The 27,571-nt window shown below is 52.4% G+C and overlaps 1 protein-coding gene across 2 annotated transcripts in view; it reads left to right on the top strand.

Annotated features, from left to right (window-relative positions):
- Window positions 1–27,571, top strand: part of ACLY (ATP citrate lyase) — a 42,555-nt gene that overhangs the window by 2,110 nt on the left and 12,874 nt on the right. Inside the window, exons 2-20 of one of the 2 annotated variants that reach the window (XM_052658844.1) lie at window positions 2,528–2,709; window positions 3,945–4,067; window positions 5,909–5,971; window positions 6,405–6,595; window positions 7,057–7,136; window positions 8,122–8,252; window positions 9,027–9,145; window positions 9,935–10,071; window positions 10,752–10,813; window positions 12,822–12,939; window positions 14,832–14,986; window positions 15,456–15,546; window positions 16,550–16,579; window positions 19,732–19,873; window positions 20,156–20,324; window positions 22,000–22,104; window positions 22,976–23,172; window positions 26,172–26,253; window positions 26,712–26,822. In XM_052658844.1, the coding sequence (XP_052514804.1) occupies window positions 2,551–2,709; window positions 3,945–4,067; window positions 5,909–5,971; window positions 6,405–6,595; window positions 7,057–7,136; window positions 8,122–8,252; window positions 9,027–9,145; window positions 9,935–10,071; window positions 10,752–10,813; window positions 12,822–12,939; window positions 14,832–14,986; window positions 15,456–15,546; window positions 16,550–16,579; window positions 19,732–19,873; window positions 20,156–20,324; window positions 22,000–22,104; window positions 22,976–23,172; window positions 26,172–26,253; window positions 26,712–26,822 (2,265 nt within the window). In that variant the 5' untranslated portion in view covers window positions 2,528–2,550. The remainder of the gene's footprint in view (window positions 1–2,527; window positions 2,710–3,944; window positions 4,068–5,908; window positions 5,972–6,404; window positions 6,596–7,056; window positions 7,137–8,121; window positions 8,253–9,026; window positions 9,146–9,934; window positions 10,072–10,751; window positions 10,814–12,821; window positions 12,940–14,831; window positions 14,987–15,455; window positions 15,547–16,549; window positions 16,580–19,731; window positions 19,874–20,155; window positions 20,325–21,999; window positions 22,105–22,975; window positions 23,173–26,171; window positions 26,254–26,711; window positions 26,823–27,571) is intronic. The other variant, XM_052658845.1, reaches the window with a different exon arrangement.

Genomic DNA, 27,571 nt, shown 5'->3' with positions numbered 1-27,571 from the left:
AATGATTAAACTTGTGATTTATTGCCACCCAGTCCACTCCCTGGCTTTGTGAGCCTTCTTACTCTGTCTTGGTAAATATGCAGAGGCCAGATTCTTTCCCTGTCTTTTTACTCTATCCTACAAATTCTCTGTCTTGGCCTTGAGAGGGCCTGCCCCATCTATGCCAAAGTGCTCTGGTGGCCAGTCTGTGTTTTGGTGAGCTGGCAAAGCTTTTCTATTCTGTGCCATTCCCCTGTTATCTGCTCTCCCATCCCTCTCCTGAGCACCAGACAGAGATGAGTTCTTGAATTTGAGATCTGAACCAAGGCTCATGGAAATTGTGATTTTTTTTTTTTTCAGTTGCAGGTCCCTTTTCTCATCCAGGTTCTTTCCAAAGTTGGGTCTTTGTATCCGGTGGGGGGGCGGTCGTTGTTCTGGGAGTGTCTCTCTGCTGGAGAGGCCTAGCCGGGGTTGAGGGGGCGGTGGGGGGGGCCTTCCTTTCTCTTGGAATTTGTGATTAGCTTGTGAGCAACTGAACTGAACTGAACTGAAGTGTCCTAACCACTGAGGGTGGTCAGCGGCTACTCTCTCCTTTATCTGCTTGATCTGCCCTGGGTTGCACTCTGTTTGGAAGAGGGTAGGGGCGCATGTACCCATCTGATTTCAGGACCAGTTTTTCTGGTCTGAGTCAAGAAGGTTGGGAAATGGAGCTGGAGTGGGTGGGGGATGGAGGGGTATTGGGGCAGTGGGGCTGGTTGAGGCGTCTCCTTTGGAAACTCATATTGAGAAGGAGCCGGAAGTCATCCCAGGGGAAGGCGAGAAACGGGAACGTTTCCTTTGAGCCCCTTCCCAGCTACCCGCCTTTGGGCCAGACACCAGACTGAATGCACCCTTTGTGCCTTGCTGGAGGATAGCTGGGAGGCTCAGCCAGCCAGTCAAGCCAGGATTAGAACCTGAAGCCCAGCCTGGCGAATTGGAAAGGAGGTGCAGAGTGGCCTTGGAAACTCTGGCCTTCCCTGAGCTGGAAATGGAGAGACCAACCTTCCTGAATATGTAAAGCAACCAGCCCTCCAGCTCCACCCTCCTTTATTTACACTTGGCTTTTCTCTCCCAGTAAATTCAACAACCTCAATTCTGGATCTTTGTTGGAGAGACAGGAGTGACCTCCTGATCTGGCCAAGCTCTTGGCATGAATGACTTAGTCTCCTTGCCCTTCCTGTCTCCCCACCCTTTATCTTCCCAAATTGCTCCAGGCACTACCCCAAGGGAGAAGAGGTGTGTCAGGACAAAGTGACAGGGAGGGAAGGTGAAGTTGTCATCACAGACCCTTCTGTGAGGTGAACGAGGTGAATGGGGGAAGTGGCCTGGCTCCTGGACAAGTGGTCTTTTCTCTCGGGCTGACTGTGGGATTTTCTGGGGACCAGGAGTGAGAGGGTTTGAGTTCAAGCCTCGGGACCCCTGCGTATTAATTAGGCTTCTTGGGCAAGTTGCCTTAACTCCTCTGAGCTTTTATTCCTCATCTAAGAAATAGGGCTGTGGGAACTTCCCTGGTGGTCCAGTGGTTGAGAATCTGTGCTTCCACTGCGGAGGGCATGGGTTTGATCTCTGGTTGAGGAACTAAGGTCCTGCGTGCCATGTGGTGTGGCCAAAAATAAAAATAAGAAATAGGACTGTCAATCTCCATGCATCTCCCAGGGCTCACCTACATGTGACCCAGGATGGCTTCTGCCTCTCTTCCCCTAGTTCTGGGTCGGTTAGAAGTGACCGGTATGGGTGGTTCCCAGAGAGGACTCTGTTTTGCTCTAAATGAGTAGCTGGATGACTCAGCGGGGTGGGTGGGATGCACTGAAGGTCACAGTTTCCCGCCCTGTGTCAGCTCTGAACTTGGGTGGGAGTCTGGTGTCCTGGGAGAAATGGGCTTTGACATAACTCTTCCTCTTCACTCCTGGGGGGGCTTGGTCCTGCGTGAGGCTAAATAGACTTGCTTACCCAGCCTTTGGGCTGGTGATGTGTGTGTGTAAAATGAGTGAGTCTGAGTGTGTTGGAGACCAGACATGGAGGAGGGGTAGGGCCAATCTTACACTATTTAACTGTGTTCCCCGCAGGTCACAGAACTAGAGGGTGCATTTCAGGGTCTTTGTGCCCATCTCGGGTGGGACAGGCACTCACGTTTGGGTCACATCCCTGCTATTCATGGTCTCCCCAGCCAGCTTTCTTTGCTCCAGGGTGAATGTTCGTGAATGTGCTCTTGGGTGAGCTAGTTTGCCTGGAGAGTAGAGGCCATGAGTCCCCGGGGACGTAAATGCCACCTTTGTTTTTCTCCACCTTCTGTCCTCACCCATCATTTTCTAATCCGCTCTCTCTGTGGTCAGTGCTGTTTGAGATCTCCCTTCCATCCTTCCTTCTGGGGCAGCCCTCTTCTCCCTCTGGAGAAGCGCTGAGATCAGGTTTTATGGTCTGGGGGCAGCTGGGTGGGGGTCTGTCCTGCTGGAGAAGATAGCGCCTCCATCTCCCCGCCCCCTCTGACCAGCCCTTCTCTCCCCAACAGGTAGCGCAGGGCCTTCTGTAGCCATGTCGGCCAAGGCGATTTCTGAGCAGACAGGCAAAGAACTCCTCTACAAGTACATCTGCACCACCTCAGCCATCCAGAACCGCTTCAAGTACGCCCGGGTCACCCCTGACACAGACTGGGCCCGGCTGTTGCAGGACCACCCGTGGCTGCTCAGCCAGGTGAGCCCTCCGCCCCACCAGACCCCTCCTCCAGGCCCAGATGTCCCCTCAGAACGTGTGATGGCAGATGGCCTGCCTGGGTGGGCAGGGTGCAGGGGGCTGAGCGCGTTTTGTGTTCAGCCCTGTGTGCTGCACGCTGAGGTGCTGCGCCTGGACTGGAACTGGTCAGCTGGAGTCCAGGTGGCGGCTCTCTGGTTATTAACCATGTGGCCTGGGGCAAACCATTTCACCTCTCTTGAGTTTTAGATTCCCCATCTGTCATATGGGCAAACCACTCACCCTGTGAATTTAAGGACTAGCAATAATGCCTGGAAAGTCTTTGGTCTGCTGCCTGGCATTTGGTAAATGCTCAGTAAAAAGCACCTGCTCCACCAGGAATATGTCAGGGCCATGAGGAAATGCGAAGCTGTACTTTGTATAGAATGGCTGATAGAATCCACCCGGAGTAGGGAATCCTCTCTGCAGATCCATTTAGACGTCTCTGGCAGGTCCCAGAGAACTAGGACCAGTGAGGGGCCGAGTGGGAGGGTGTTCAGGGATGCAATTTTCCTTCTGCTGTGAGGCAGCCCAAACCCCAAACCACAAAGGGAGTTGGTAGACTTCCTGGTACTGGAGGTGTGTGAGCAGTGGCTAGGGGCTGCTTGTAGATCTTGTAGATGGGGCTCAAACACAGGGATATCTTGACCAGATGTCTTCTGCGGTGCTTTGTCACCCCAGGGCTCTGTCTTTCTATTCTTTCTTTTTGGAATGTGGGTGCCAGTCCATATTCTGAGGTGTTGAATGAAGCTAAGATATCACATAGGGAGGGTAGGGAATCCTTTACTCATTCAGCAGGTATTCAGTGAGCACCTACTCTGTGCCAGACCCTATCCTGAGCCAGGACAGCTCTAGATTCCCGGTTGTCAAAGGTGTTGGCTGGGATAGGTGAAGGAAGCTTCTGGGAGCTGACCTTGAAGATGGGTGGAATTTACCCTGGGGGTGGGGTGAATTGGAAGCCACCCAGGCTATCCTGTGTTTTGGGGCCCTGGACTATTACCTCTTAACTCTTCCCTCTCCTCCTTTGCTCTAAATACAAACCCCTCTTGGAAATTCCCTGGTACTGCAGGGGTTAGAACTCCAGGCTCTCAATGCCAAGAGCCTGGGTTCAATTCCTGGTTGGAGAACTAGATCCCACAAGCCACATGGCTCAGCCAAAACACAAAACAAGCAAACAGTTGGAGTTGCTCTTGTTCCAGAGCTTGGTGGTCAAGCCAGACCAGCTGATCAAACGGCGTGGAAAGCTGGGCCTAGTTGGGGTCAACCTCACTCTGGATGGAGTCAAATCCTGGCTGAAGCCACGCCTGGGACAGGAGGCTACAGTGAGTCTGGGTGTAGGGTTGGGGTGGATGTGCTGTGGTAACAGAAGCAAACATGGTTGCTTCCAGATCTGCAACCCTATGGATCACCCGCACGACTGGTCCGATTGCAGCCTGGGGAGGGCAGGAGTCCTGCAGAGCTGGCGTATGTCGTAGGGCCAGTTGGATACTCATTCTGAGCTCCCCTGACAGGGAATGGTGAGATATGCTGTACAAGTAGAAGTATTACAGGCACTTCTGTGGTGGTCCAGTGGTTAAGAATCTGCCTTCCAATGCAGGGGATGAAGGGTCTATCCCTGGTCAGGGAAGTAAGATCCCACGTGCTACAGGGAAGCTGAGCCTGAGGAACCCGAGCCAGGCCGAAATAGTCTGTTCCTTTAACAACAGTCGTGGTGATGGGACTCTGAGACCTACTATGGGAACTCCTTTCTTTTCAATTACCAGAAAGGGTAGGGTAGCTCACCATGACCTGCGTACATAAGAGGAACGATAAAGGAAAAAAAAAGAACTTGAAGGGAGATGCAGAATCATTTAGGCAGAAACGATCTTGGGCCAAGAATCTAGGAAGAGACAATTAATACTGAAGAGTCAATTCAGTTCTTGTCTTCTTCCAGTTTGTTGATTAATTTCAACTCTGTAGGTGAGAGTTGAAGTGAAATATGGCTTAGGAAGGCTAAGTAATGCCCAGAAATAAAATTGCATTTCTTTTTCTTCTCCCCAAGGGAGCTGGAGAACTGAAGGGAGGGAGTGGACCAAGGCTCGGCTTAAGCCGGGGAGCATTTGCTGTCCATACCTGGCTTTGTCCCATCTGGGGTGACTGTGGATCAGCGTTGAGCTGCTAACTTGGTCTCCCCAGAGTAGGATGAAGGTGGTGATGGAGCCATCTTCCTTTTTACCCGGGCTTCCTTAAATCAGCTCTTCTTGTTTAATCTCCCATTTCTGGCTCTCCTGGATGAAGAGGTATCCCTGAAATTATACACGGGCTTGGGGGTGAAGGGATCTTGACCTTCATGCCCCTAGGCCTTTGGGGAGAGGACAGCAGGGTTGGGGGGCTGAGCAGTGTCCCCAGGGAGGTCCTTATGCTTCCTTCTTAGCTGGCTTTTGTCAGGGGGTGGGGGGAGACGCTGGGAACATCTGAGCTGGCAGCAGTGTCTGCCCGGGCAGGAGCGGCTCATTACCTCTGATGGATCACTGTCTGGTCCCTGACTCAGCAATGACGCACGCATGGGCGGGCGGGGGCTTCGGGACACGCAGGGAGGGAGGGTGAGGACTGTCTCGCCTCGGCTGCCGCCAGGGACCCACTCAAACTGATTAGCTCTGCAGGCCTGTTGTCATCATCAGGGAAAGTCTGTGCGGAAAAGTTTTCCCTGTCAAGCTCCTTTCTCTCTCCCTTCCCCAGCCTTGCGCCTGAGCCTGGGTCTCCCTGCCTGAGCTCTGGGATCGATAACCTTGATTTGTCCGAGCACGTGATCTGTGGGACAGCAGAGGGGTAGAGGCTCCAGATCGCTGCTTTGGGGGGCGGGGCCACATTACAGCTCATTTGTCACTCTCCAGAGGAGGTGGAAAAGAAGGTGTGAGACGTTTTAGAAGTGTCAAAGTGTGGCTGGCACAAGGGCAGTGGGTGGAAGAGGGGGGTCTCATGCAGACTTCTTTAGTGTAAGGGTCTGTGACCCCATTGTCCTAGTTTCTGGAAAGATCTCTTTCTGGCAGGTGTTGTGGTAGTAGTGCTGGGGCCCCACCTCTGATGGATGGGTGAGGTGGAAGGAGCAGAGGGTCATCCCTCCTCTTTCCCCACGAGCAAGGCGTGCCATCCGCCTGAGCTGTATCTCCTTCAATCTCCATAGGTTGGCAAGGCCACAGGCTTCCTCAAGAACTTCCTGATCGAACCCTTCGTCCCACACACTCAGGTATGTGTGAGGTGGCTCCCAGCTGGGTCTTTGCCCTCTGGGAGCATTGTGCCTGTTGATCCTAAACTGATGAAAGGAGAAATCAAGCTGCTGGAGAAAAGTCAGAGCAACCAAAGTCTCTGAAGCTGCGCTGTTAGGGTCTGAGGGTGGTGCTGAGCGGGGAGTGCAGAGATGAGGGGAAAGGCTTAATTTGCAGCAGAAAGGAACCGGTGCTGGCAACAGAGGGGACTTCCCAGTGCTGGAGTGAGCAGGACTTGAAGGGAGGACCTTTCCCCCAGAGCAGGTCACATTGGCCCAGGCTGGACTGTCAGCCAGCAAGGCAGTGGCCTCTTGTCCTTGAGGTCTCACCCGGTAGGAGGTGTCTATGGGATTTTAGAAACGATACGACTGGGGCTGGGCCCCTCACCCATATGGTGCCCTCTTCCCTCGTAAGGAGGAAGAGTTCTACGTCTGCATCTACGCTACCCGAGAAGGGGACTATGTCTTGTTCCACCACGAGGGTGGGGTGGACGTGGGCGACGTGGATGCCAAAGCCCAGAAACTGCTCGTTGCCGTGGATGAGAAGCTGAATCCCGAGGACATCAAGAAACACCTGCTGGTCCACGCCCCTGAAGACAAGAAAGAGTTGAGTGAGAGGGATGGCAGAGAGGTGGCGGTATAGGGACGGGGCAGGCAGACAGCTCTGGGTACAGGGGGGCAAGCGGAGTGGTCTTCCCTGTCTGGGCACCGGCTACCCGGCCCCAGCCTTTGGCTGGAAGATGGGGAGCAGCCAGCAGTCACAGCCCCTCCCTGTCCCCAGGAGGAATGCGGGGGCAGTGGGGAGCCTGGCTCAGACTGAAATGTCCGTCAGCATCCCTCACCTCCTTGCCCCCATCTGTCTGGCATGGGCCCCCCTCCTGCTCCATGCCTGACAACCTCTTTCCGCCTCACTGGCTGAAGAGTGACATCCAGGGAGCAGAGTTTGGAGAGGAGAGGGAGGGGTCAGCAGAGTGGGTGCTGGGGAGTGGAGTTGTCAATAGCAGTGAGAGATGCTGCTGAGTCTGCTCCCTCGTGGACTGACAGTCCCTCTCTGCCTCCCCCTCTAGAATTCTGGCCAGCTTTATCTCCGGCCTCTTCAATTTCTATGAGGATCTGTACTTCACCTACCTCGAGATCAACCCCCTTGGTAACTATCTCTGCTGGGGTGGGCCCACACCCCCGCTTGCAGAGGGCAGCGCAGACAGGTGTGTGGGGGCAGAGGGATTCCCCGGGCTCTTGTGTCTGAGCTCTCAGGAGGCCATGATCATCCTTCTGTTTCACCAACTCCAGTTTCTTCTGTGATGGGGAAGTCCTGGTTATGGTTTGATTCTGCTCAGTGGCTCTTCCTGCCAGTAGATTAGGCTGTTCTCCCGGGAGCTGGCTGCCCCTGCATCTGCCTGACCAGTCAGACCCTCCCTTCCTCTTGGTGCCTCGGAGGCCCCCTTCTCCTCCACCCACTCCAGGAGTTAGTCAATCATTGACCCCCCACAGCTGGAAACACCTTGACGAAGGCTCTCCGGTTGTGCAAGAGGCAGGTGGTGTGGGCTGGCTCTGGCCAGAGCTTCTGAGGTCAGACTCCTGATTCAGATTCCAGCTGGGGGATGTAGCCCCTCTCGTGGACCAGATGGCTCTGTGCTAACTAAATTAGCTCAGTGGCCCTGGGTAAAGGGAAGTGGACTCCAGCGAGGCAGCAGTAAATGAATTCCGCTAGTTGGGGGCCCGGTGCACCCACAGCTCCCCTTCTTCCCACTTCTCTCTGGACCCTAGGGGACCCTGGGGTACCCACTCAGGGGCCTTAGACATTGTGCTTGAAACACTTTTTTTGTTTTTAAGTAGCAGAGTTGTGGATGGGTGAATGGGTAGTGCTTTAAAATTGCCATGGCAACCAAAACAGAGGTTTCCGCCCTAGTACCTACAGATCAGGGAGTGGGGATGGTCTTGTAGAATTTGTTTTTCCTTGAATGAGGGAAAAGCTGTGTCTCCATAAGAACCAATCTGGTTTCTCGTTGAGCTGGAGAGTCATGAGTCCTGGGGGCCTCATGGGGGTGGGTGTGGGAAAGCCTGGAGGGGGTTGGAGGTGGATGGTCACCTCTGCTGGGACCCATGTCCGATTGCCTCTTCTTTTCTTAAAGTCGTGACCAAAGATGGCGTCTACATCCTTGACTTGGCCGCCAAGGTGGATGCCACTGCTGACTACATCTGCAAAGTGAAGTGGGGTGACATAGAGTTCCCGCCCCCCTTCGGACGGGAGGCTTACCCAGAGGTAAGGCTGCTGTGGGGAGGAGACTGAGAGTGAGGGGGGCCCGGGCGGGGTGACTAATCTCAGATGAGCATTCTCCCCACCCCTTTGTGAGCTATATATTTGGCAGGAAAGGAAGGTCGAGCCATTTAATTTTCTTAAAACCCCAAAGGAGGTGGGGGTAGGAGAGAGCCAAACCTCTGAATCCTGGCCAGAAATCCTTTTAGACTCCTCTCTCAATCAACCTCCCTGGGCTCATAACTTGATTTGTTGTTTCACAGTAATTCCGAGTGGCTCCCCGTGATCCTGTCGGGAAGATAGTTGTCTTAGCCACTTGCTGAGAATTTTAATTGCTGCTTCCCACCCCATCCTCTGAGAGGTCCTCACAGCAGGATCAGGCGTGTGTGACAGAACCTAGGCCATGGGAAGAGTCTGGGCTGGGGGTACAGATAGGGCCTGGCCAGCTGGGGGAGGGTGGGACGTAATGAGTTAAGCAGGGAGATGCTGGGGGTGGGGCCAGGGTAGAAGCAAGTGACTTAGTGGGACTTAAAATCAGAGAGAAAGGAGTTGGGAAGTTTGTTTCCAGGCAGTGACTGGCCGTAGATGGTTTTGGTACTTACAGACAGCATCCCATTTTGTCCCAGGCCCATGAGGCCCCACACAAACCCTTCTTCCGGACCCTGTGAGGACAACGGAGGCCCTTTTCCTACTGCTTCAGGGGAAAGGGAGGGGTCCTGGGGTCTGCAGCCTGGTGAAAGGGGTGCCCCCAGAGCCCACCTGTTGCTCTTTGGTCCCCAGGAAGCCTACATCGCAGATCTGGACGCCAAAAGCGGGGCAAGCTTGAAGCTGACTTTGCTGAATCCCAAGGGGAGAATCTGGACCATGGTGGCTGGAGGGGGTGCCTCTGTCGTGTACAGGTGACCGAAGGGGCTGCTGAGGGGCTGACGGTCGGGTCCCCCACAGGCTTCCCACGTGTGGCCTGAATCAAGCCCCTCACCGTGGAGCTTGACCCCCCTCTCCGGCACAGAGCAGGAACCCTCGGGGCATCCCAGAAAGGCCTACCCATGATGTCTCCAAAACTGTCTTCTTTGCTTCAAAGTTAAATTTTTAGTTTTAATTCTTACCATTAGTGATAATGTGCTCCATACAAAGGTGCCGCAGATAAGGGAAATGAGCCAGGTCGTGTCCCCACGCCTCGGCCTGGGGTGTCACCAGTGTGTCCCTCCAGGTGTTTTAGTGCCTGTATCAATAGTCATAGGCTTCCCTGGTGGCTCATCTGTGAAGAATCTGCCTGCAGTGCCGGAGTCGGGTTTGATCCCTGGGTCAGGAAACATCCCGTGGAGCACGAAACGGATACCCACTCCAGTATTCTTGGCTGGAAAATCCTGTGCGCAGAGGAGCCTGGTGGGCTACAGTCCATGAGGTTGCAAAGAGTCGGACACGACTTAGTGCCTAAACAACAGCAATAGTTATATTTTCACACTTCATAGAGATGTCACATAGGGCTGGCAGGGTGCTCCCCTAGGAGGGTCTGGTGCAGCACAGTTAACCTTCAAGTATGACTGGTGAGGGGCTTGAGGGTCTGAGGGCTGAGAGGTCGCTTCCAGAGGTGGCCTGGTCTCAAGGCTTCAGGGGTTTCTGTGTGGCACCCCAGGCACCAGGCTGCTGCCTTTTGCCAGCACTGACTTAACCTATCTCCCTGGCAGTGACACCATCTGCGACCTGGGGGGTGTCAACGAGCTGGCGAACTACGGGGAGTACTCGGGCGCCCCCAGCGAGCAACAGACCTATGACTATGCCAAGACGATCCTCTCCCTTATGACCCGCGAGAAGCACCCAGATGGTGAGACACACGAGCTCTTCCTTGGCCCGGCCCAGTGTCCTGGGGTGGGAAGAGCTTTGGCTGGGCTGGGAGGCACGAGGTTGTCCCAGTCCTTTGCAACCTGGGGCTCACCGTTTAACTTCTGGACCGAGGTTGCCCTGACTTTGCAGCAGGCAGTGACAGCACCTGTCATTCCGGGGGCTCCAAGCAGGTGAGGAAGGGGTGGATACGTGAAGTCCTATGAGCAGGTGCAAGGGAGGCAGCAGCGGAGGTAGTGGCGGCGGCATGCTTTTGCTGACTGCTATAAATTCAGTTCTTTGTGGCCTGCTTACACGTTTACTCTTCAGGCTGTGTGGTTCCCAACTTCCCTTTACCACCTGTGCTGTGTTTTGGGACTACAGATACTGATTCCCCTTCCCATGAGCCAGACAGAGAGTCCCACCAGGGGTGTCCAGAAACCATGCTGGGTTTCTTGATGCCAGGTAGGAACGATCCAGAGATTCTGTGGGTTTGGATTAACCACCTGCTCGGTGGCGTAGGTGAGGGTTGAGCTGATGAAAGTAAGTCAAGAGAGACCAGCTTGCTCCCCACCTCTGCACTGGTATCTCCTAACAATTGGGGGTTCTCAGTTGGATTTCTGATACGATGCCCAGGTCTACCTTTCTAACCCTTTTTTGACTTCTCTCTTGCTCCAAATCCAGGCAAGATCCTCATCATCGGAGGCAGCATTGCAAACTTCACCAACGTGGCTGCCACATTCAAGGTAACCAGCTGCAGGGGAACGTGGCGGGTTGGGGGGAAGCAGGGAAGGGAAGTTTCTATAAGAAGAGTTGGGACAGAAAAAGATCCCCAAGAGTTACCTAGGCCAGGGTGGGGGCGGTCTTGACCTAGGGATGCAGAAGACCCTGGGATGGATCTCTCTGAAGCTGTGTGTCTCTCTGGACAAGCAGCTGACCCTCTCTGAGCCGTGATTCTCCCATCTACAAATGTGAAGGTGAATTTCTGCCTTTCCTGTTTCAGTTCGTAAAGAACTGGCTTGATTGATCCCATTTCCAACATCCGTTGTAAGACTGGGTTCTCTGTACCTCCTGGTGTTTTTTCTGCCAGTCATCTGCCCCTTCTCCAAACGGTTGGCATGACGAAGTGTTTGACGCCCTGGGGTGCAGGGCTTCTGCTTATCTAGTCAGAGGCCAGTCGTCCTGGGTCTCTGTACATAGGTCAAGGCTGTGGGCACCAGTTTAAAGAAAGTGTGACTGCCAGTAAGAAGAATGAGAGCTCACATGTCTCCAGACTCCTCCCCTTCAAGGTGGTTGCCTCAGGAGGCCACTTATTATCCCATACTGTCAGATGTTCAGGGCAGCTGTTCAAAAGGACGTCGGCCATCTGGTAGTTCCATATAAACTTGGAGAATAACACGTAGATTGAAACTTCCCTGGCAGTCCAGTGGCTTATGACTACATCCTCCCAATGCAAGGAGCCCGGGATCGATCCCTGGTTGGGGAACTAGATCCCCCATGCTGCAATAATGAAGATCAAAGATCCTTTGTGCCTCAACTAAGACCTGGCAAAGCAAAAAAAAAAATCAGAAGTGTATGTTACTTAAAAAAAGAAGAATGCCTAAATGAATGTCAGTCTTGGAAATCTGAGCTATCAAGGAGTAGAGGACAAGGCCTTGTCAGTCTTACCTGAAACAGGTCCCTAATTGGACCTGATTCAACAAATAAATCTGACACAGCTGGATCTTGGCAGCTTTGTTTTAACTTCTAAGCAGTCCTGTCATAAAGGCAGTGCCAGTGATAAGGGCGATTATGTCTGGAGCAGGCGCCGTGTGTAGAGCTTCGCCATGAAATGCCACGAATGATGGAACTTAGACTCTCCCTTCGTCTGCCCAGACAAAACCGGTCCACACCTGGGCATGTGCCCACAGGTGCCCGTTGCAACAGCTGTTCCCAGGTCACTTGGAGAAGGTTTTGTAGAACTTTGCCAGTGAAATAGACTTTGCCCTGATAACCCCAACAGCTCTTGCATAGGATCTTGGTGTAGAGCTTCCCCCAAAATTACAGTAAGAAAACAACAGCTGTAGATGGGGTGAGAGACCAGCAAAGCCCCACTGGCATCTGAGAACCAGTACTCAACACTGGCAATACTCTGGTCACCTGATGCAAAGAGCCGACTCATCCCTGATGCTGGGAAAGATTGAGGGCAGGAGAAGGGGGCGGTAGAGGGTGAGATGGTAATAGCATCACTGACTCAGCGGACATGAGTTTGAGCAAATTCCCAGAGATAGTGAAGGACTGGGAAGCTTGGCGTGCTGCAGCTCATGGGATCACAGAGTTGGACACGACTTAGTGACCGAACAACAGCAACATTGGAGGCCCGATACCCCATGCTCTGAGGGGTGTCACCCTGGGTGCCCCATGTTCTCACCTCAGCACCATCACCAGTGGTCACCAGTCCTGGGCCTTTGGGTTGCTTGCAGTAGTCCAGTTTACTCATGGAATTCTTGACTGCTGGGGTCTTTCTGTGCTTCATGAGAAGCAGCCCTGGGTTTTTTTGTTTTGTTTAGGGTTGCATAGCACAGCTAATGGAGTCTCAGTTCCCTGACCGGGGACTGAACCTGGGGCCCTGGCAGTGGAAGCGCTGAGTCCCAACAACTGGACCACCAGGAAACTCCCGGCAGCCCTGGGACATTTGTTCCCCATGGCTGTAAGTGCTTGCTTTCTTGCTGCCTTCTTTCTAAGCACTTGAGTGTTGCTCCTTGGTCCTTCTAGGGCATCGTGAGAGCAATTCGAGATTACCAGGGTCCCCTGAAGGAGCACGAGGTCACGATCTTTGTCCGAAGAGGTGGCCCCAACTATCAGGAGGGCTTACGGGTCATGGGAGAAGTCGGTAAGATGGGAGGATGTTTTCTGTCCCTCCTCGGGATTTCCTGAGCAGGTCAGTCTTCTAATTGTCTCCATGCTCCTCCCACCACCCACCTCACTCCCCGGAGCTACAGCTGGCTTCCGCTGCATTTCTCTGCCCTCTGACACACGGCACCTGACCGAAACCTAAATTCAGGGTGGGCAGGAAAGCAGTTTATTCAGCTGTTCATTCAGCAATTGTGTGTGGAAGGCCTGCTCCATGCCCGGCGCTGTGCTGAGCACTGGGGTCACAGCCACACGTGACAGCTGAGTGGCTGCAGCCTCAGGCACGTGGCAGGACCAGTTGGGGAAGGGATGGCCTCTGTGGGAAGGGACGGGGCTGTTTTAAATGAGGCAGTCAGAGAGCATTTGGCCAAAAAGGTGGCATTTGAGCAGAAATCTGAGGAGGAGAGGGAGCAGTTGGTGGTGGCTGTCTGCAGATGAAAGGGCAGGTCCCGAGGGCCTGAGGTGGGGCCAACTGAGGGGCCTGGGGCAGAGGTTGGAGGCAGAGAGGCTGAGGGAGAAGCCGTGCAGGGCTAGTACAGGTCCCGTGGGCGCTTGGCCGTGACCCTGGCAGCTGCTGGAAGACTTGAGCAGAGGTGCGACACCATTTGACTTAGGGTTGAGGGCTATTTAGGCTGCCAGGTGGAGATAGGGCCTCCAGGGCAGCCAGCTTGAAGCAAGGAGACCACCCAGGAGGCTGTGGCAGCTCCAGGACAGAGCAGGGGCCCCAGACTGAGGGGCGAGGGGAGGGAGACGGGTCAGTGTCCAGGCCTGGATGGAGGTAGGGGTCCAATAGTTGGTAAAACAGGAAGGAGTTGCCCCCTCGCTGAGCTGAGGGAAGGGAGGGCATGGGTCCATTTTGGTTTCCTTTCTTCCTTCTCCATTTTGGGCGCCTCCTGCAGGCTCCAGAGACCTCAGACTCAGGGCTTTCAAGAACTGGGGTTCCACGTCTCATCAGTGAGGACTATGATTAGGTCTCTCTGAACTGACCTGATCAAACCAGCGGGCTTTGGTCTTGAGTGAAGCGCAGCCCTGGTGCCAAGAGCAGTTCTGTGAGGGGTCGGGGGGTGGGGGTGGAGGGGGATAGGGCGGGGGTTGGGGGCAGGTGACAAGACAGAGGGGAGGTGATGTGAGACGCTCCTGCTCAGTGAGCAGGCCCTCTGACTGAGAGACTGGACCTTTCCGCCTTCCCATTTTCCCCAATCTGGGATCCATGGCAAATATTGCAGCCACCTGGATCACTTGGAGTGGCATCAAGTCCTAATTCTCACCTAAAACTGAAGACCTGCTGTGGGCTCACAGCTTAGTGAATGCCACCCAGTCACTCCTGGGGCCTTAAACTCTGGGGATATTAAGACAAGTAAACAGCGGCTGGAACAAGATGCTGTCTGCCGGGGATCTCCAGGCAGGGCAGCGTGGAGGGGCACGGCTGTCAGATCAGGGAGGGCCTTACTCAGAAGGTGACACTTGAGCTGAGTTGAGTGGCAGCCAGGTGACAGCTCCATGTGGAGGAAGGAGCAGGGCAGAGCCCTGGGGAGAGGAGAGGAGCCCAGGTGTTCGGGAACAGAGGCCAGGCCTGGGGGGTTGTGGTGCGGTGGCCACAGGTGACAGGCGGAGAAGGGGGAGGGCAGGCTCTCACGATAATGTGGTCAGTGGAGGGTGGCCATAAAGCTGCTTCATGCTCTTGCTGGCAGGTAATCTTTACAGAGATTTGTTTAGTGGTGGAGAAAATGACCACCAACTTGTCCTGGGATAATTGGGCTTGCACAGAAAGTGCCAGACACGGCCAGGGCTCAGAAGGGTCCTTGGCAGAGTCCTGCGGCCACGGGCGCTTCTTAGGAGACTCAAGTGATGGGTGCTTTTCCTTCCTCACAGGGAAGACCACCGGGATCCCCATTCACGTCTTCGGCACCGAGACTCACATGACGGCCATCGTGGGCATGGCCCTGGGCCATCGGCCCATCCCCAATCAGCCGCCCACAGCGGCCCACACCGCCAACTTCCTCCTCAACGCCAGCGGGAGCACTTCAGTAGGTGCCAGCCTTCCTCTGCTGCAAAGCCTGCAGAGTCATCTTTGTCGCCCCTCATACCCCATCCCATCCGGGGCCCAGTCCCCACCTTTTGCTTTTGGGGACCTTGGGGAGGTACAGGGAGAAGGCTGTATGTGGTTAGTTTCTGTATCTCTGCTGGGTTTTTTCCTGCCCTAGTCAAGGTGGTGGTGTGGAAAGATAGGGGATTTTAAAATCAGACCCGAGTTCAAATCCTGCGGAGGGAGGGACCTCAGCAGTTATCACCAAGAACCTCAGTTTGCTTGTCTATAGCTTGGGGACATTACTGATTCCTATCTCAGAGGGTAATTAGCATAGTACTTTTGAAAGCATCTTGTGGAGAACAAAGCTGTGTGTAGTTATTACCTGAGTTCTCTGGAGCCTTAAGGACCATTGGCTTTTTTCCCAGCTATTCTCTATGACCCTTACTCTCTCCCTGTTGTCCCCCCAGACTCCGGTCCCCAGCAGGACAGCATCTTTTTCTGAGTCCAGAACTGATGAGGTGGCCCCTGCCAAGAAGGCCAAGCCTGCCATGCCCCAAGGTAACTCCAGAGCGGTTTTAGAACCCTCTGTTCCTTTCTGAGACCCCGCTGGGCCAGCAGAGGTGGACGGAAGCAGTTTGGGCTTCGCTGTGGGCGTGGCACATGGGATGGAAATGGGACACAAAGATGTGGTGGGCGGAGCCTGCTCTGCGAGCGGGGTCACTCCTCTCCTCAGTTGTCTTCTCTGCCCCCTCCCACGGGGTGTGTGATCTGGGCTGGTGGGCTGCGGAGGAGTCAAAGTCATAGGAGTACCAGGTCAGGGGAAGGTCCCGCAGGCCCTCCCCATGAGCGGACGGCAGGAGCCCAAAACCCAAAGCCCAGGATGGCAGAAGACTCTTGTGCCCGCCTCCACCATCCTGGGTCTCACCTTCCTGGGAGCACACCGCAAGGGCACACGTCATCTGCCCTCCCGTCTGGTTTGCCCGCTCGTCTCTCCCTCCTCTGATTCATCAGAGACCTGATCCCTGCCAGCCAGCCCTTGCCATCAGAACTAGGTGGCCCATGTCAGTTACCACTGGGTCTCCTCCTGGGATGGACAGAGTGTGCTTGACGTTTTATGAAATAGTGGCACTGGCTCCAGGCGCTCCCAATTGGAAGTCCTCAAAACGGCTGCTTTGTTCCCAGCACAGTGTCAGGTCCATCTTCTCAGCTTCATCATCTCATTGATGTCCCCTGCTTCCCGGGGACAAAACAGGATTAGGAGGGCGGGCCTGGGCCAGCTGTCCATCCAGAGGCCCTCGGCCTTTGGTATCTGGTGCACCCTCTGAGCCTCGGTGCTTTCGCTCCTCTCTCTGCGCCCGCTGGCCCTCCGCCCCTTCTTGGCTCCACTCTGCTGGTCGGGGCTCTCCCGTTGACCGGGCCCCTGTCATGAACAGATGAGAGACGGTGAGGGTGGCAGCCCGGCGAGGCTCATCCACCAATCCCTTCCTGTTCCCACCCTCTCCCTCCAAAGCCTCCAGCCATCAACGGGTCACTCAGTCGCCTTGGTCATTTTCTTTGACAGATTCAGTCCCAAGTCCAAGACCCCTGCAAGGTAGGATGCCCCCAGCTCCGCGTGTGGCTTTCTAGTGGGTTACAGTCTTTACTCTGTGCTTCTGTCTCCCTGTCCCTGGTGGGTTGCGGTGTTGTCTGGTATCTTTTCTGTCCCTGCCTCGGTGTAGCCTGCCCCAAGTCCTGGTCTTCGCCCCATCCCTTCCCACCCCTGCTTTATTTCACGCCCCTGCTTTCCTTGCCATGGGGGTTGTCACCAGCTCATACATGGGAGGGAGTGGACAGTGCAGGAGGGGCAGGAGCCAGGCCCACGGCCTCAGAGAGGGGAGTGGAGCCCAGGAGGAGGCCGTGGAAACTGAAGAGGGCTTGGCGGAGCCAGCGGGCCAGGAGGGGAGCCACTGACCACCCGATTCTCTGCATCCCATGACGGCTTCATTTTCTTTTCCCACCTCAGTCTCACCACTGCCGACTGCATCCCAGAGCTCCCAGCACCTGGGACAAGTTCAGATTTCTCTGGGGTTTGGGAGGAAGACAGGATGGAGAAGGAGAGAGAGACCCGGAAGGGTGCACAGTTGATCTGGACTGGGCTTTGTGTGTGTGTAAGGTCACTGTTTAGCAGGGATATGATCTGTGTGTGCTCACGCTCCCGTGCAGATGTGACTAGGTTCACTGAGGTGGATAGATGCATCAGTTCAAAGTGTCAGGTCTTCCATTTAACTTTTTGATATTCACAGCTGTGAAAAATCCGGGGAATGGTAGTCTCTTAAGGATGACCTGTGACTCCTTGCTAAGAGGAGGAAAGGGGTAACTAGGTGAGGTCAAGTAGCCCTTCCTCCCAGCCTCTGGCACCATTTGTTGTTTACGTACAAAACCAGACCTGAGGCTGAGCCCTGAATAGACTCAATGAGAGCACTCTTGGCCAGGATAGGGGTGGGGGTGGAGGGAGAAATGGGTTTGGTCTTATTGTCAGTCCTGAGCTATGTGGGAAAGGAGGGCAGGAGGTGGGGGCAGATTGGCCCAGGACAGCGGAGCCAGTGGAGGAGCCTCGTGGGGGCTTAGACCCAAATCACAGGTTCTCTCTGGGGCCTCTGTGCTTCCAGCAGGCTGGGGATCGCCACCTTCAGCTTGTCTTCTCTGTGTGCTGAGTGCTCCAGTTCTGCCCTTTTCAAGCTAGGAGTGCACATGGGTTGGTACAGATTCCAGACCTTGTCCTGGGATCCCTGGGAATGGGGAGCTGGGTGGGGCAGTGCTAGCTTATGTCCCTCCTCACTTGCACAGTTGAGCTGCATCTCAAGGTAGTATTTGTGTAATCCTGACTTTGATGCTAGATGACCTACAGTTTCCATCATTTGGCATCTCTGGGCTTCAGTTTGCAGGAATTGGAAAGTGAGGGAACTGGACGAGGTGGCCTCAGTTGTTCTGTGATCTCTCATGTCTCACTGAACCCAGATGGATCCAGGGCACAGTAAATCCTGGGTGTTGGCACCATCAGGAGCCTTCTGTCATGAGAAGCTTATGGCTGTGATGGAAGAGGCGAGCCTGCAGGGGATGTGAATCCTCCATGCCTGGGGAAAGTGATCTCTAAATTTCATTAAAAAAAAATTATTTGGCTGCATCAGGTCCCAGTTGTGGCACCTGGGGTCTTCCTTGTGACAGGCGGTATCTTGTGGCGCACGGGCCCTGGTGTGGCGTTCGGGCTTATTGCTCCTCTGCATGTGGGATCTTAGTTCCCTGACCAGGGATCGAACCTGTGTCCCCTGCATTGCAAGGCGGATTCTTAACCACTGAACCACTAGGGAAGCTCCCTCTTAATTTAATCAGACCTTGAACTTGGTTAGCCAAGCCAGTGATAGTACAGCAGGTTAATTAATACTAAATGCCCCCTGAGCTTTCTGAATTATGTTTCTTGAGGGAGAGCTGAGGACCTCCCCTGAGGGCTACTTTCCCGCAGCTGAGAGCAGGAGGGTCAGCTCTAGGTGACTGCCAGCTCCCAATCCCCTCTGCCCTTTCCTGGCCTCTGGTGACCCCTCTAGGAGCAGGAAAGAGCCAGCTGGGAGGAGGCTGTGGGGAGAAGATCGGGTGGAAGGTCGATGAGATAAGCCTACAACAAACCTCTTTCTTGCACCTGCACTGACCTAGAATCAAGAGGTTTAAATCCTGACATGAGCTGGCTTATGTCCAAGTTCACAGGTGGTAAGGATTGTTGGGCATCTGTTTGAAGTCTTATCGTGAACAACAAGGTCCTACTGTATAGCACAGGGAACTATATTTAGTGTCCTGTGAGATATATATGTACTTGTGTGTGTGTGTGTGTGTGTGTGTGTGTATTTGTGTCACTTTGCTATACAGCAGAAATTAATACAGCATTGTAAATCAGCTGTGCTTCAATTAAAAAATAAAAAGTCCGCAGGACTTCCCTGGTGGTTCTGTGGTTAAGACTCCATGCTTCCACTGCAGGGAGCACAGATTCAATACTTGGACAAGGAACTAAGATCCTTCATGCTGAGCAGCATGGACGAGCCTCCTGCCACCCCCACCTCCCCTGCCCCTACACCAAAGTTAGAAAAAAACATATCTTTCAGTCATTCTGACTGGGAGAACTTAACTTTTTTTTTTTCAGATGACTTTAAAAATAATTGATCAGGACTTCCCTGATGGTCCAGTGGTTAAGAATCTGCCTGCCAATGCAGGGGATCCCTGGGCCAAGAACTAAGATTCTACATGCCACGAGGCAGCTCAGCCCACGCATGGCAACTGCTGAGCCTGTGCCCTAGAGCCTGTGTCCCACGATAAGGGAAACCATCACAATGAGAAGCCCATGCACCACAACCGAGAGTAGCTCCTGCAACTAGAGAAAGCTAGCACTCAGCAATGAAGACCTAGCACAGCCAGAAAAAAAACTGATCAAGCCCTCATTTGCATATATACACCTTTCCTGTAGGAATTCTGCTGTCCATTCACTGTTGAGCTCTTTGCCAGCCAGGCAAGACTTCTCCGCTCTTTTCTCACTCTCTGCTACCTCTTTGCAGAACAAATCCAGGCGCGTTGTCCCTCAGGTTGTCCGAGTTCCGTCCTCTTGCCTTCCTTTGCAGTTTTGATGACTCACTCTCCCAGGACCTGGGGCGAGGAGGGGTCTGGCAGGGAGCCCCTAGGGGTGTGTGTACTGGGTGCACTCGCTGTGTCTCTGCCCACCAGGAAAGAGCGCCACCCTCTTCAGCCGCCACACCAAGGCCATTGTGTGGGGCATGCAGACCCGGGCTGTGCAGGGCATGCTGGACTTCGACTACGTCTGCTCCCGTGACGAGCCCTCGGTGGCTGCCATGGTCTACCCGTTCACGTGAGTCACTCAGGGCAGGGAGACTGGATGCGACCACTGAGTGGGAGGTCCTCATCGCATCTCCTCTGACAGCAACACAGCTGGGGGGCCTTGGCTTATCCCCCCTTGCTGGGGAGGCGTCTGCCCATCTCAGATGGGGGTGGTTGATGTTTCTGGGGGATCTCTTTCCCATAAACGAAACTCTTTGAAGATGGCGACCCTGCCTTTTTACCCTCTGGGTGAAGCTCCTCCTGAGCCCGGGAGGTTGACCATGTCCTTAGCCCTCCTCTGCCTTTCTCACAGCGGGGACCACAAACAGAAGTTTTACTGGGGTCACAAGGAGATCCTGATCCCAGTCTTCAAGAACATGGCTGATGCCATGAAGAAGCACCCGGAGGTAGACGTGCTAATCAACTTCGCCTCCCTGCGCTCAGCCTATGACAGCACCATGGAGACCATGAATTACACTCAGGTAGCTCACTGCGCCCTGGGGGTGGGAGGCCGGGCGAGTCCTGAATGGTGTCCACCGGAGACAAAGGCCTTGGGTCTCGGGACTGGCCAGTGATTTGGATGAAAGTGGTGGGAGACTTGATCTTCAGGAGGTGATGCGGTCTCTGAGGGTAGGCGGGCTGCTCACCTAGGCTGCCAGAGCGCAGGATCATCCGTACCCACCAGGTGCTCTCCGTGCTGAGACTGGTTTTGAAAACAGGATCAAAAGCATTATTTTTATTGTAAGATTGTTACACATTTGTTGTCGAAAAAAATGCTGATAAGTAAGAAGAGGATAAATATCTCAAGATTAATTTCCCAGAAACACGGTTGCTGACTCTGTGTACATCCTTATCCATACCTTTTTCTGGATTTGAACAAATGGAATAACGTAACTGTTTTATAATCCATCTCTGTCAGTGATGCTTTCCACATCAGTATTTACCATTTTTGCTTTTTCAAGTCTGGGGATGAGCATATATCTTTCATTGCTTCCAGACACGTAAATGTCTAGAAGTCACACTGCTACACCAGAATGTGCAGCTTTGAAAGCCTTTGATCCATCCTGCTTGCCAACATTGTTGATGTTGTTCAGTTGCTAAGTCGTGTCCGACTCTGTGACCCCGTGGACTACAGCATGCCAGGCCTCCCTGGCCAACACTGAATGCTTGGATTTAAAGAACATATATACGTGATAGAATGATGGACATGCTATTTAATTTGCATAGCTTTGATTATTAACTAAAATGAGCTTTTGAAAATATGTGTTGGCCATTTGCATTCTATGATGTGGCCTCCCTTCTTCTATTGAGGTGTTTACCTTTTTTGTTATTGATTTGTAAGAGCTCTTACAGATTAAGATAGTCATTTTTCTGTTTAAAATTATTGTCTGATACAGAACTGACTTGTTTCACTTTATGACTGGAAAGCAAAAAACTTGTTTTGATATCTAGGTGAAGCGAAAAAAAAAACACAAAACATATCTGTTAAAAATGAGCAGCTTTTCTAGTCTGGAGTACAGATTGGTGAACTACAGCCCAAAGGGCCAAACCCAGCCCCCTGCCTGTTGTTGTAAACAAAGTTTTATTGAAATACAGACAAGCTCATTCATTTACACATTGTCCATGGCAGCTTTTATGCTTCGAAGGCAAAATGTACTAGTTACCCCCAGAGACCGTATGACTAACAAACCCTCAAACACTGTCTTACACTTTATAGAAAAGGTTTGTGTGGGATCTTTCTCACTCATCCCCACCTGCTCTGGCTTTTCCCTTAGCCTACTCTCTGGTCCAAGTGTGGAAACAGCTTGTTTCTATCATGCGGCTTATTCCTATAGCTGGTTTATAATCAGGCACCTGGACAGATGGGGCTGAGTCATGTCAGTTTTTGGATGGGCAAGAATATAACAGCTTTGAGTACAGCAAGTTTTCTGGAACCTTTGCTTCCGCTTGGTTATGGACTCACTGTGGTGGTAACCACTGGAGAGCAGTTTCAGGTGCCTCTCTTTTGGGGGAGGGTTGGACGACCAGAGGCTGGTGGGACGAAGGAGGTGCATATTGTCATGTTTGCTCCTGGGAGAGGTCTGGGAGGTGGGTTCAGGAAAGGTTGCAGCCTCGTTGTCTCACGTGGTGAAATGATAACTGCCCCTCATGCTCTAGATACGGACCATCGCCATCATAGCCGAAGGCATCCCTGAGGCCCTCACGAGGAAGCTGATCAAGAAGGCGGAGCAGAAGGGAGTGACCATCATTGGACCTGCCACCGTGAGTGTCCCTTCTGCTTCCAGGCTCTCAGAAAGCTCATCGTTGCCTCTTCTGTCTCCCGTCTGGTTTGAAAAGATTGAGAGTACCTGCTGAAAGTCAGTCTGTCCATTGCCAGTTTTTGCTTGCTTGTTCTGACGGCTCCTGCAACCTGCAAAAGCCTACTTTCCCAATAAGCGATTGTACCCAGGCCCCAGCAGTGGAAGCGCTGTGTTCTAACCACTGGACCACCAGCGAATTCCCTGTCCGTTTCCAGTTAATTTTTTAAAGGGCTGTCGCCCCAGACCATATCCCCTTTATAGTTTCAAGGGACTAACAAGCTTTTTTTAAGTGTTTGTCCATCCTCATACAACCACAGCATGGTCTTTGATTATTCATTTCTGCAACTGTGAACCAAAGAGAAATCTACCTACGGGCCTTATTCTTGGCACAAAGCTTCCTGGTATAACAAAAAATGGCCCTGTGAATGTTTTTTGTTGTTGGTTGTTTTTACTTAATTGTTATACTAAAAATTTGGTTGAAGCTAAGATTTTTGAGCTAAGCCAGGGACCTTTCTTCTCGGGGGTGGAGGGTGATCTTGAGCAGAGTACTCGCTTGCATTAGACACCTTTACTGGATGACATTGTCATTTTGGAGCAAAAGAGGTTATTTAACCCTGAGTGTGCACATCTGTATCTGCAATTATAAGCCACCTCATGGCTCCTTTTTCCTGTGCAATGTCTCTTGAGGGGGAAAAGAATCTTCCTCAGCAGGAAACCACAGGTGCAGGTGCTGGCCAGGGTGGGCTGGGTGGGTGATCCTGGGCTCTGACTCGGCAGAGCTCTGTGGTCACTCAGCCTGCCCTCCTCCCTGACCGAAGTTTCTACCCTGGCAGGTTGGTGGCATCAAGCCCGGGTGCTTTAAGATCGGGAACACTGGCGGAATGCTGGACAACATCCTGGCCTCTAAGCTGTACCGCCCAGGCAGTGTGGCCTACGTCTCGCGTTCGGGAGGCATGTCCAACGAGCTCAACAATATCATCTCTCGAACCACGGATGGCGTCTACGAGGGCGTGGCCATTGGTGGGGACAGGTGACCTTTTTAAACTTTGTATTTTGTATTGGGTTATAGCCAATGGTGGCTCAAATGGTAAAGAATCTGCCTGCAGTGCCAGAGACCCACGTTCTATCTCTGATTTGGGAAGCTCACCTGGAAAAGAGAATGGATATCCACTCCAGTATTCTCACCTGGAGAATTCCATAGACAGAAGAACCTGGCAGGCTACAGTCCATGGGGTCACAAAGAGTTGGACATGACTGAGCAAGTAATACTTCCACTTTCATATCTAGTTAACAATGTTGTGATAGTTTCAGGTGAACATCAAAGGAACTCAGCCATACATATTCATGTATCCATTCTCCCCTAGACTCCTCTCCCATCTAGGCTGCCATATAACATTGAGCAGAGTTCATGTGCTATACAGTAGGTTCTTGTTGGTTATCCATTTTAGACATAGATGTGTGTACATGACCATCCCAATTTCCCTAAAAAGATGTTTCAAAAGGGTTTTGGGTTTCGGGTGTAATTCTGTTGTCTTGATTTGTAGCCAGAGGAAGACAGCAGAGGGCAGTGCTTAGCAGGGTCTATTCCGAAATCGGGCCCAAGGGGTTCAAATCCTAGTTTCTGTGTTTGGGGTAGCAGGGTTCGGGGATGCGGTGGCTGCTGCAATCCTGGGGAGGTTACCAGCCCTCCCTAGACCTCTATCAACCTTGTAGAGCAAATGAGTAGAGTAATATTCCCCACTGGGGCTATTTGGAGTATTGGTGGTGGCGGTGGTTTAGTCTCTAAGTCATGTCCGAGTCTTGTGACCCCGTGGACTGTAGCCCGCCAGGCTCCTCTGTCCATGGGGATTCTCCAGGCAAGAATACTGAAGTGAGTTGCCATTTCCTTCTCCAGGGTTTAGAGGATTAAATGAGACTAATACAGGGCTTGATGCTTAGTAAATACTTGGTGTTAATTGCAGTTAATAAGTGTGAAAGGGAGGGGACTTCCCTGGTGGTCCAGTGGTTAGGATTCTAAGCTTTCACTGCCAAGGGCCCAGTTCAGTCCCTGGAACTAAAATCCCACAAGCGATGCAGGGCAGCCAAAATAAAAAAAGAGGGAAAGAGAAAACTGTTCTTTTATTCATTAACAAATATGAGGGTAATTTTCTAGCACTGAGCAGTTTTCTGATCTCTGCAGATACCCCCACTCAGGGTCCTACAGTTCGATTAAATTCTGGACATTGTCTATCTGGAAATAGCATCATAGCATCGGATCCCATAGGTTTGGGGCTTGGTCCCCTAGGACTCTGCAAAGTACCAGCCTCTGGTACTTCTGAACACTGGCTATAAATCAGTGGGGGATCGGAAGGGTGGTCCTATGACTCCCTCCTCAGGTTTAATAATTTGCTAGAAAGGCTTGCAGAACTCAGGAAAAATTTACTCACAGGCTTCCTGGGTTATTACAAAAGTATGGAACGAGGTGGAAGAGGGTGATGGGTCATGGCATGGAGAGTGCATGGAGCGTCTGTGCCTTCTCCGTTGAGCACATTGTACCAGCCTGCCAAGAGTTGCCTCATGAAGACAAAACACACTGCTATCCACCCCCGTGACTCAGAAAATGACAAAGGTTTTATGCGTGCTGGGTCAGGAACCAGTGCCAAAGACCAAATAGCAAAACAAAAGATGCTCTCAGTACCCTTGTCACTCAGATAGTGAGGGTTCTCAGAGCTCTGTGCCAGGAACTGGAAGCAGAGACATATATATATATATATATTTTTTTTTTTTTCTTACTATGTCTCAAATTGTGTTCTTATTATTTTCTGTTAGTAGGAACAATAATCAGTAGGTCATCAATTGAGTAATGTCTTAGAGCAATGCCTGGTACTTGTTACCATGATAAATGTTTGCTATTACTGTTTACTGTTATTACTGCAGCTATTGTTTGGCCTAGAAACCAAAAGCTGTTAAGACTGAGTCACCTTGTCAACCCTCCTGGGCCTCTCAGATCATTCCGAATGGAACACCTGAGTGAGAAGGGACTTCCGCTGAGGTCTCTGGGGAGGTGGTCTTAGGACCCCTAGTCCCTTGGTACTCCTTGACAGAAGGCTCCAAGTCAGACAGGTCTGGGCGGTGCTACCAGTTATATTGTCCTCTTGGGATTTAATGCTCCTGAGTATATCAAAAGGACCTTGAAGATCTGAAGCCTACTTGGCCTTAAGTCCTTCTGCAAACTCATGTGACAGTAGAAAATTAAAATATTTTGGCCTGTACATAGACCTAGCAATAGCCTGGGATGCAGCTTGGCATACAGTATTCATTATCTATTGCTGTGTTTCTTAAAAATCACTACCCCAAAACAAAGTGACTGCAGTGATAAACGTGTATCCTCATGGTTCCTGTGCTTTAGGAGTCAGGGCTTGGTTGGGAGGTTCTGGCAAGTGCAGGGGAGGTCTCTGTTGAGGTGGTCAGATATGGGCAGGCTGCAGGTGCCCGGCAGATGGGCTTCTGCCCTGACGGCTGAGAATCCTTCCCCCAGCCACTACTCTTGGCTGCCTTCCCCCAAAATGAGTTAGTCAGGGGAGAGTGTTGAATGACCCAAATGCAGAAAGAGAGGCATGAATTTCCACCTTTTTAAAGGAATGTATGGACATATTGTATTTATTTATTTATTTTGGTCATGCTGAACAGCATGTGGAATCTTAGTTCCTCAACCAGGGATCACATCTGTGTTCCCTGAAGTGGAAGCACAGAGTCTTAACCACTAGACCGCCAGGGAAGTCCCCGTGGACATATTTTAAAATTACCTGCCGTGTGCACCCTCCAGGTGTCTCTCACTGCTGTGGGAACGTCTCTGCGCTGATTAATTCCTCTTCTTCCCCTTCCCTTGTGTTCCATTTACTCCCTCCCCCCTCCCCATTACTCCTGAGGCATCTCCAGACCCTCACTGAGCATCCACACCCACAAAAAACTCCACTGTGTTCTTAGTACACGTGTGTTTCCCACACCTATACTCACACCTCACCTCACTGCACCTCCTGCTCTCACCAGGTACCCCGGCTCAACGTTTATGGATCACGTGTTACGTTATCAGGACACTCCAGGAGTCAAGATGATTGTGGTTCTCGGAGAGGTAAGTTTGTTTGGTTTTGTTTTTTCTTTTTTTTCTTTTTATAAAAGTCATGGGATTTTGGTTTTTAAGAAAGTCATGCATTTTGTTTATGTATAACTGAAAGTGACGGTCCCTGGCTGGCCCCAGTCTGTCCCTGGTGGGTGGAGTGGATAGCTGGAGTCAAAGAACCTCTCTGATGTGTGCCCCTGATCAGATCTGGGCCTAAATTATCTCATACCCTTAGATCAGGAAGGGGGAGTTCTAGGAACTCTCCGAGGATACCCATCATCGTTTGAGAATACTTTGTGGCATCTCTCATCTCCATCTTTCACGCTGTTATTTGACCAAAGCCCCTGTTCCCTCCTCTTCAAGTTGGAACTCTGGGCTCCTGCCTGACTCAGGACAGATTTTCCTGCTGCTCTGGGAGAAGCTCAGCATGGATTCCACTGGCTCAGGGGCTTTTTCTTGTCGCCTGGCAGATAGGGGGCACGGAGGAGTATAAGATCTGCCGGGGCGTCACGGAGGGCCGCATCACCAAGCCCGTGGTCTGCTGGTGCATCGGGACCTGTGCGGCCATGTTCTCCTCCGAGGTAGGCCCGGGACTGGCCCCTGCTGGGCTGGGGTCCCAGGGAGGGCATCTCTGGGAAACCATGTGGGCCTCTTGGCAAGTGGCTGGTTTCGTCAATAAGCATGCGTTACCTGCTTGGTTACCGCAAGGGCCAGGTGGGCCCCTCCTCTCTAGAAGCTCAAGTCCAGTTGCAAGAGACAAATTCATCCCCAGATTGAGGCCAGAGCAAGGCTTTGTGTCCCTCTTCAGAGTACGAGTACTGCCTGGATTAGTTGAGATGGCGTCTAGAGAAGATGAACTGCTCCTTAAGGGATGAGAAGGAGTTTCGCTGAGCGAAATGGGGGGGCGGGGAGGGAGAGGACATAACCTAGGCTCAGAGCTGGCGGGGAGCTGGTGAGAAGTCCTGTGTGGACAGGGATTGTAGAGGAAAGCCTCTGGATATGTTAATATGACCTGATATATATGAAAGTGCCTGGGAGCAGAAGTCCAGCCTGTGGTGCATGTTAGAAGCCCTCTGAGCTCTCCCACTCCTGCTGGGTGGGACTGGCCAGACCTCAGCCCCTGGAGTCCAGCTTAGAGAATCCTGTCTTAAAGAAGGCCCACCCACTAATGATGAAATCAAGGAAACAACAGCTTGTCACCCATCAGTTCGTCAGCAGCTGAGTGTCAGACCTTGACCTCTGCTGTGTGTATATAAAGTAAAATTTGGTCATTAAGGCTTCCTGCAGCAGCGGTAATTCCTACACTTAAATCCTCAGTCCTTGGACTTCC

Source organism: Budorcas taxicolor, chromosome 19 (assembly GCF_023091745.1).
Source record: "Budorcas taxicolor isolate Tak-1 chromosome 19, Takin1.1, whole genome shotgun sequence".
NCBI lineage: Eukaryota > Metazoa > Chordata > Mammalia > Artiodactyla > Bovidae > Budorcas > Budorcas taxicolor.
The sequence above is the reverse complement of the archived record's forward strand: the minus strand, read 5'-3'. Positions and strand labels throughout refer to the sequence as shown.